At 34.2% G+C, this 9,475-nt stretch overlaps 1 protein-coding gene across 1 annotated transcript; it reads left to right on the top strand.

Annotated features, from left to right (window-relative positions):
• Nucleotides 1-1,130: 1,130 nt before the first annotated feature.
• Nucleotides 1,131-9,145, top strand: LOC128559442 (uncharacterized). The gene is made up of 3 exons (XM_053551102.1): nt 1,131-1,229; nt 6,315-6,578; nt 8,959-9,145. Exons 2-3 carry the CDS (start codon nt 6,328-6,330, stop codon nt 9,116-9,118), a joined length of 411 nt encoding a protein of 136 aa, XP_053407077.1. The 5' UTR covers nt 1,131-1,229; nt 6,315-6,327; the 3' UTR covers nt 9,119-9,145.
• The last annotated feature ends 330 nt before the right edge of the window (nt 9,146-9,475 follow it).

The following is a 9,475-nucleotide window of genomic DNA, read 5'->3' as shown; positions in this document are numbered from 1 at the left end:
TATATAATCAATAATGGCTTTATTTTACTACCACAGGGGTCAAATTTAGCAACATTTCCTACTAGCTAAAAGTAGCTAGTGCTTCTTTTGTTCACTAGCTAAAATGAAAAGATACTAGCTAACGTTAAACAATAATATTTAATTCTTTATTAATATTTAACTGGCCAAAACCTACTGATTAATCTCTGTAAGTAGCAAGTCTCACAAAAAAATTCTATTAGCTTAAAATAGCTAGTGTCATTTTTATCCACTTACAAGCTAAAGTCAAAGCCTTCCATGTTAACTTAATGCCAGCTGCAATCAAGCATTACATCTGAAAAATGTATAACTGCAGAACCAACTTTATTAAAGCTTTGAAGACATTTGCTTGGTATATTATTGACTAGCTGAAATTAGTTAGTACATCCCTCAAGGGATTAAAATATCATTTGGCACAAATGTTCCCCTGGATGAGACAATGTGTCTTGCACAAAACCCGGACCCTTAGCTGAAAGGTCAAGGTCACACTTTAAAGTCAAAGGGTTGTTGTTACTATAAATAACTTGTATTATATATCATACCTCTCAATTGTTTAGGGATAATGAACTGAAATGTTTTTGACTACACTGAACTAATTAGAAATATTCTCCAGATGAAGTGAAGCAACCATATTAGATAATCACTTACATTGTAAATTTATATATTTATACCCTGGTGTCATACTATTCCTCCAATAATCAGAGAGTAATCAAAAGTAATCATAATTACAGGCAGAAAATTCATTTATTGATTAGCATTACATTACATGTAATCAGATTGAGGTGAGTAATCAGATACATTTGAATACTTGTATTTGAGTAATCAGTTACATGTGATTACCATAACTATATTTTTTTATTACCCCAAGCCTGGAGACTGAGTGTCATACGCAAACCTGAGGTTCCTACATGTATCTCAAAGGTCAAGGTCACAGTTTGAGGTCAAAGGTCATGTTTTATCTTGACACTAAGTTGACAGCTGGCAGGCACGACATGGTGCCCATGGGCATCAATCTAGTATTAAGTTTTATAATAGTTTTACAAAATTACTGACAAAACATGTCAGTTTTTGAAGTTTCCTTTTTTAAAATAATAATGTCTTTATTATTGCAGACCGATAAACAGTCCATGTGTAAAAGAGCAGTTAAGGCTCTCCCATAATTGGGTTGAGAAGAAATACCATGAAAAGGTTTTATGCAGGCTTAATCCGAGGTTTGTATTAGATTGTATTCTTCTTTTTACATGTCTCCAAAAATTCTTTTTAAGACATATTATGTGATGTCATATTGCCTGTCCATGGCATAACTTGATAACAATTCAAGGTATTGATTTAAAACTTGGTATGTAGGTTGAATAAAATGGTGATGAGATGATATGCCTGGTGCATAGACCAAATTTGTAGGTCAAAGGTTAAGATGACAGATGGAGCTTAAAGGTCAGTTTTGACCCTCATATTTTGTGTATGGAGTTTGACTTAATAACCATTCAAGGAATTTTTTAAACTTGGTAGACAATGTGTGAATTGCATAAACCAAGTTGGTAGAATTTTGACACCTGCCATCAGAAACTGGGTTAAACCAGTTTGACAACTGTTTCTTTTAATGTGTGCCGACACCAGCATATCAAAGAGACACCAGCAGATCAAAGAAGACGTGTATTCTTTGTGATGTCATAGTGATGTCACTGCTATTGACATGTATTTAATTCATACTGTACACTTGTTATTTAAAGTCACTGACTTAGGGGGCTTGATTTATTTTTTGCTGATATGGAATTTACTTTTTTTTTTAAATTCTTTTCATATTTAAAGGGTTTTCTTGGTTTGGGCAAGCATTGCAAGGGTGAAAAAAAACTTGAATTTGCAGTTTAAGCACATTAGATTCACAAGGTTTAAAAATGATAAGAAAACAAAATCACTGACATTTTCAGTGAATTTGTTATTTACTTTAAATTAATAAACAAAGACAGGAAATAATAAAAATAGTAACTTATATTAAGCATAATTAGTTCCTTTTTCAACTTGCATGTCATGGTTCTTAAATCTTTCCCATTTTCCCTAAAATCTCTCCACTCCTCCCTAATTTTAGCTGAGGGAGAAGTGACTTCTCCCTAAAATCTTAGCCTAGCTTAAGCCCTGTAGATCAGTGGTGCTTTAAGGTAAAATCTGTCTCCCGTATGTATTATCCAGAGCATAACTTAATATCCATAAGGTGTTTACTTTAAATTTGGCATAAAGGTAGGTGTCAGTGTGACGATGTACAGAGGACATGAGTTGGTCAATGTCAAAAATTGAGTTTAAAGGTCAAATGTTGCTGTCGTATTTCGTACCCAAACAGTTCAAGGTATTGACTTTAAACTTGGCACAGACATACAGCAGTGTCGATTATAAACAGGGCCAGAGTTTTTTTATCTTTCGTTTTACGGGAGATTTTTGAAAAATGAGCAGGGGAGGAGAGAATAAAAATAAAAATAAAAAGCTTGAAAGTGAGCATCTCGGAAAAAAATAAAAATAAAATAGAATTTTTTAAGATTTTTTTTATTTTGATGAACTTTCGTTTCAAGTTTTGTTTACTTGCGTTTGTGTCCAATATTTAATATTGTGATGTATTGTTATGTTTTAAGACTATAAAAGCCATTTATACAGGATGAACATTGAATAAAATTTTCATGCATGCTTGTGAATAAACTGCTTCAGGCACTGTAACTCACACTGGCAAGTCTTTAAAATTCAGAAAGCTTGTTTTACTTAATTTAAGTGGAAGACAAAAATTATTTTATCTGTTACAACAGCCACAGTAAATTTCAGTGACAGCAAGTAGAAACTAAACACGTCTGGTATAAAGTGGCTTAATTAGTAGTGTAGTAGTTTTGGTGGTTTGGTTTGCTTGCATCTTCTGCTGTGTAACCTCTGCTTTTTATACATAATATTTACTTATTGTATCTTTCACCAATATCATCTTTAATGCGCTAACTTTACAGTTTATGCCAGCTCATAATATACTGAATTTTATCAGCAAAATAAAGTATTTAATAACTTTGAATAACCGTCACAGTGCAGAGGGCAAGATTTTTTTTTCAGTGATGAAAAACGAAAGATAATCTAGCAAAAAGTAATCTGAAAATTTACCTCATTTAACTCTGTGATTTGCACCTTTTTATAATACACTTAGTGCAAGTACTGAAGTTGCTTCTGTAATTTGCACCTTTTTATACTACACTAAGTTCAAGTACTGAAGTTGCATCACTTTTTGTCAAAATATTGTCTCCAATAAAAAGTATTCTTTATTATTCTTTATACACTTATGAATTCTATAGAAGTTACAAAAGAAATGGACCATCTGTCTGAGATTTTGCCAACACTACCAGCTGCTTAATGCCAGACAGTCCCAAGCCTGTGTAAAGTGTGAGGGGTCACCATTGAAATAAAAATGTAAGAACAATCTACTGTTACAAACATTTATTTGTTCTGCAAACAACTGATGTTTTGAATAAAATTTAATGTCAAAGCACCTTTGATATTGTATTACCTTTCTATGGCAAACTTGTAAGTTGAATCTATTGAAAACAAAATGTGAGTAAGACAATCTTTAGACAATTTAATACTTTTAATACTGTCACTTTTATGAAAGGAGTATTATGTACAATAGTATTATTTCCCGAAAAATATATATTTTGAAAAGTGTCTAAAAAATTTGGACACAATCATCGTCCATCCATCCGTGTAGAAAGAGAGAAAAAACAACGTTAAAGATTATCGGTAATTATTCAGTGATAAACGAAGTAATGTTGACCTTGTTTTCATGATCAATTTACACCCCCTCTAAGAGCTAAAAGAAGTGTTTCAGTATCTTGACATCTGAAGCGGAGATCAAAGCGGTATTTTTGCTCGAGATTGTCATGGCATTACGTCATGTTTTCGCGCCAAGTGACACATCACTGTCTGATCGTACCGCATCGGTTCTTAAAATTGCTGAGAAATAGAAATCAATAAAAAATTTCTTCTTTAATTTGTTATCAAAAGCGAATGTGCTATATCCCGTATAAAAGGTAAATGTCTCAAACGATAGTTACTATAGTGGATATCCTACCTCTGTGACCTATTTGCCCTCAAGGAATTTACATTATTGTTTGACAAGAAAAACTTTTAAATTGTTGGTCAAAAAATACATGTACAAAGATTCATTTAAAACTTATTAAAAACCGCAGTGACATCACATTGCTTTATTTTAAAATCGCATTTCTACTTACGTTCACGAGGTCACGTAACCTATTCTGCCGCACTAACAGAAATCTGTTTGCCAAAAATCGTCTTACTCCATGTATTGTAATCGCAGCCGCTTTTTCATTATTTAAGATTTTTTTATTCTGTTTTTTTGTACTTTCTGGTCAAAAGTCTGAATTTTAAGCCCATAGTATTCATCATTTATTTACTTTTAGAAAGAAATAAGTAACTAAGATCGCGCTGTTTGAATTTTTACAAATGAATATATGAAAATTCGACCGTTTTTATAGAATTTTGCCTACATTTCTGTCGATATCTTATTAAAATCATTATAGAATTCAAAAAGTATTATTTCTCAAGGGGTGTTGAAAACTTGAAGCGAAAATATTAAAAAATGAATTCACTACGCACGGTTTTTGTGTACGTGTCGATGTAAATTAGATGTTACGATAGGTCACACGTGCTTGTGGAATGGAAAATTACCGGCATGACGTTTTGATATCTTTATCTGTTTCCAGTCAATCCAGGTAGCGACTGAACCATCTCAAAGTTTGTTGACGTTTTGTAGATGTAATTTCTGAATTTTGGTAAAGTACTAATAAGCTTTGATAATGTGGCAGTTGAGTCCAATAAGTCCAGGGGTTTTCAAAGATAATCCGTCACAGATTTATTGTAAAGCAATTATTGGATTTACCTGTATTGGAAAATAAACAGTGTCGATTGTATTTAGGTCAACTGCCACATTATCAAAGTTTATTAGTAAGGACGTAATAAAAAAAACACTCGCCCGATCGGTCGAGTACACAGCGAGGTCCACTCGTCCTACTCAGACTTAACTCGCTAATGCGAGCAGGCGAGTGGAATTTTACACCCTGTTAATACCGATAAATGTACGGCAAAACACGATATTTTGCACGCGTTAAACTCCCTTCCTGTGAAATTACGTCCAGGTGAAAATACACTAATTTTATTTTCTTTGGGGCTGTAAACAACCGACCGGCGGAAAAAATAAAATAAAACTCGGGAAAATGAATTTTAATTTTATTCCACTTTTGCAATATTTAGGACCGGCGCTCCCGTAAAACGAAAAATAAAAAAACTCTGGCCCAGATGATGTGCAGAATGCATGAACTGTGACAGTAAGGTCAGATCTGTTCTTCAAACACTGCGTCGTGAGCTTAACTAAAAACAGTTCAAGATAATGGTCTTCAAACTTGGAATATAGGTTGATGGCAATGTGATGATGTAAAGAACACGTGGACAAGGGTTTGTAGGTCACTATCTAAAATTGAGCTTAAAGGTCAAATCTATCCTTCATATTTCCTGTCTGAAACACAACTTAAAAACTATTTGAGGTGTTGATGCGAAATTAAAGTATAGGTACTGTAGGTGATGATGAGACAATGTGCAGAGTGCAACAGTTGAAATTACTTCTCCGCCTTCCAGCCGCTTTTAGTTTCTTTTGCCAAAGTATCTCATCACCCCCTCTATCCCATCCCACGACCACATTATCCACACCGCTTACACACACATCCTGATGTTTTTTCTTAATTTTACAACCTCTTTCTCTGATCTAAAACTTCGGGCATATATTGGCCAGCTTTACGTAGCTTTTGTCACTTTATGAATGGTTATAAAATTTCAGGTATTTTTTTCCAAATTTGTGATTTTTCTTATTTTTTTTCAACTTGGAAAAATACATTTTTGGCCATGAAACTACATTACTAAAGATATCTTTACCACCTAGAGGAGACCTTCAGCTTGACTTATATTTTATAGCTGTATCTTGTAAATTAACCTTTAGCATGCTAGGTAAATTGTCGTCTGCTGGAAATGTCGTCTGCTAAAATTGTTAAGTTCATTCAATTTGCTCCAAAATTGGAAGAAATATTGTCAGAGTAGCAAACAGCTTGGAACCTGATCAGACGCCGATTTAATCGGCGTCTGATCTGGTTCCAAGCTGTTTGCAAAGGCTGTTAAATTCGCCTGCAGCAGGCTAAGGGTTAAAGCTGATGTTCATAAAAAGACCTTATGGGTTTGGTAGGTCAACAATTATGTTAAATATTTCATCATAGGCAGTTGCCATGGATGCAGTACACAGGAGGCACTATTTGGTTCTCAGTCAGTAACACGATACGATGCTATAGGATTCAGAGTGATGGCAGAATACGAGAAGATAAGAAGCAGCACCTGACATTGCAAGACCCGAAACAGCATGGGAGACAGCAGCGTAGAAGAAGGGCAAATTTTTCAGCAGAGAATAACAAGCACCCAAACTTAATAAACAAAGATGTTAGCAGATTTGTTGTGAAAGATAATGTTACTGTTAGTGGTTGCAGGTAAGACTTTTTTGTTGCCCTCCCTCTCCCCAATTTACACCGCCTCGGTAGCCTAGTGGTAGAGCACCAGCTTCGAGTGCAGGTGGTCATGGGTTCGATCCCTGGCCGCGTCATACCAAAGACGTAAAAAAATAGTGCTTGGAATGGTCAGCCTGGTGTCAGTATTGTGGCAGCACTATAAAGTTTGGCATTGTGCACACTGCTGCAAATAGACATCATCGTTACATGTATACAACTGAAAAATAGTTGAAAAAGATGTTCAACCCGACAACACACACACACTCTCCCCAGATTATATTTGCCCATGTCCAATTGTCAGAATTTGTGTTGTACATATCTCAACAAGTATTTGAACTAGAGTTTTAGAATCACATAAAATTGCTATTTAGCATGTGTTAAGTTGTGCACCTTTGTTTGGGATTTCAGTCAGCCAGACCATAATTATGGCCCATGACTTAGTCAAAAATACACTTCAATGGACATGAAATATTTAAGAAATATTCGTCAACATGTGCAATTGTGAACTTTGGGTTTTGTTTGCGATTTGACTTAGCTAGACCAGAGTTATGGCCATTGACATAGTAAAATATATGTATAAAAGGGCCTTAAAGTTTGCAGTGTACCTATCTCAAAAGCAATTGAGCTAGGGTAATGAAACATTATATGAATGTTATTCAGCATGTGTGTTTGTTCACCTGGGGTTTTGTTTGGGATTTCACTCAGCTGTACCAGAGCCATTGACTTTTTCAAAATTTGCTTAAAGGGCCAAATAGTGTGTTGCATTTATCTTAAAAAGTAATTTGGTTAATCCTTTTACCCTGTCAAAGGAAGCTGTTTCTTTTTGTAGGAGGAAAATTGAGCATGCGCCAACTAGCACTGACTGCTGTCCATTATTTCAAAAATATTCAAATAATATGACTGATACTGTATAGTAGGTTATATTCGCGGAGGTTTAATTTTTGCTATATTCGCGGTCAACATTGACAGCGCGAAATCTAAACACTGTGATTTTTTGTTACCGCGAATATATGTACATTTCACCAAGGGGACCACTCTTACAAACTTTTCCTATTCTTACATTGTTACTTACCCTGACAAACAAACATTCTCACAAATTATAAACTGTTGATTTTATTGATAAGAAAAATCAATATGTGATACTGGTACAAGTCAGTTTGTCTTTTATTTTCATTATCAAATGAAGACATTTGTACACGCATAGGTAAAAAATTAGATAACTACAGTCCAGCTTTATCCCATGATTCCACTTAAATGTCTTGTTTGTTAGCCTAACTCTCCACTGCATTTCGGGCCATTGTGCATGGAGTGGCTTGACCACTGACCAACATGTCAGCCGTAATGTTCGAAAGTTCGACGCTGGCCTTCAGTTCCTTTTGAATTTCTCCAGAGTAGTATGTATGAAATTCGGATTTTAAGTATTGTTTAAAGATGTTATTAGGGGATCAGATCTAGAGGTTGCTGACGATCTGTGCAGGCTCCAAACACATGCGCAACCTTGACGGCATTCTTTTCTAACAAATTTAGAAGCGGTTTCCCTCTGTGTGCTTTATAAACATAAAAAATGCACCAAGTTTTTTGGCGGATAGGCAGATCTTCCTCTTTGTGGATGTGGTCAAATACTGGATGATAGCTTTGTCAACATATCTTAACATGGACATATATAAATTATGCACATGGGAAATAAAGCTGTGAAAAATATAGAATTGTTATATAGCATTTATACTTTACAAATCGATTTTTGATAATTGCAACTTACGCTATTATACACCGCTTAATACAATCACCGTACTGCTTTAACAAACATCTTTCTATTCATAGTATTATCTATTTATGATTATAGCAGTTATAGAAAAAAGAAGACATGTTTTTATCCTAGCGCACAGGACTTCAATATCAGTGTTAAAAGCATACATTTTATTTGTGTAAATATTGCTTATAACTAATATGTATGTGAATTTGGTTAATATTGTGCCTATATTATATTAATATAGTGACCTCCCTTTCTGTTGTATACAACCAAGGTTTATATTTTGCAGTCGAAGTAGTTTCAGCGAAATTAAGACACCGTGATTTTAAACCTCTTGAAAAAAACGCGAACATTTGGCACCGTGAAAATATCCCGCTATACAGTATTTTATGTTAAAATCTATAGTCCTGTATAGTATACAATGAAATAACATCAGTTAAAATAATTATTTGATGCGTCACTTATTTTTGAAATGATAAATAAAGTTCATGATTTTCTGGGACAACCTATTAACTAAAAAAAAACCCTGAAGTGTTAAACTTTTCTCTTGTTTTCCATGTGAAGAGGTAGAGTGACATTTGATTAAAAATCATACAATTTCCTTGTATACAGAGATGGCAGCTTATATGTATTTGACTGTGATAGTGGCAGATGTTTGGAATCATTGTACAAAATCCACATGACAGATACACAGACTGTAGATTTTCATGATAGATGTATTATATCTGGTTCAAGGGATAGAACTGTGAAGGTAAGATGTGTTATATTTTGATCAAGGGGCAGGACTGTGAAGATAAGGCATTTTATTAGCTCATCTGATTTTTTGAAAAAAAATGATGAGTTATTATATCTGCATCAAGGGACAGAACTATGAAGTTAATTTTTATTGTAAGGCAGGGAGTTATTTCCCTTTAAACAGACTTTCTCGTATTTATATTACAACATCTCATGTGTTTCGAGTAGTATGAACGTTAAAACACTTGTTTTCTATACATAATCTGTTAATAGATGTAGTCCGGAAACATGCAATACAAAAGCTAAAATACGGATTTTTTTCTGCCTTTTCGTATCTACTTTGAGAAACATCGGCGATTTTTAAAGTGAGGCTGTCAACTGGTTCAATTTTGCG

This window comes from Mercenaria mercenaria, chromosome 9 (genome assembly GCF_021730395.1).
Source record: "Mercenaria mercenaria strain notata chromosome 9, MADL_Memer_1, whole genome shotgun sequence".
NCBI classification, from domain to species: domain Eukaryota; kingdom Metazoa; phylum Mollusca; class Bivalvia; order Venerida; family Veneridae; genus Mercenaria; species Mercenaria mercenaria.
The sequence above is the reverse complement of the archived record's forward strand: the minus strand, read 5'-3'. Positions and strand labels throughout refer to the sequence as shown.

Bases quoted from the DNA above. Each gene is read 5' to 3' on its own strand.
- LOC128559442 (XM_053551102.1), top strand. From the start codon at position 6,328: ATGCAGTACACAGGAGGCACTATTTGGTTCTCAGTCAGTAACACGATA. The intron at 6,579-8,958 runs GTAAGACTTTTT...CCTTGTATACAG, and splicing joins GTTACTGTTAGTGGTTGCAG to AGATGGCAGCTTATATGTAT.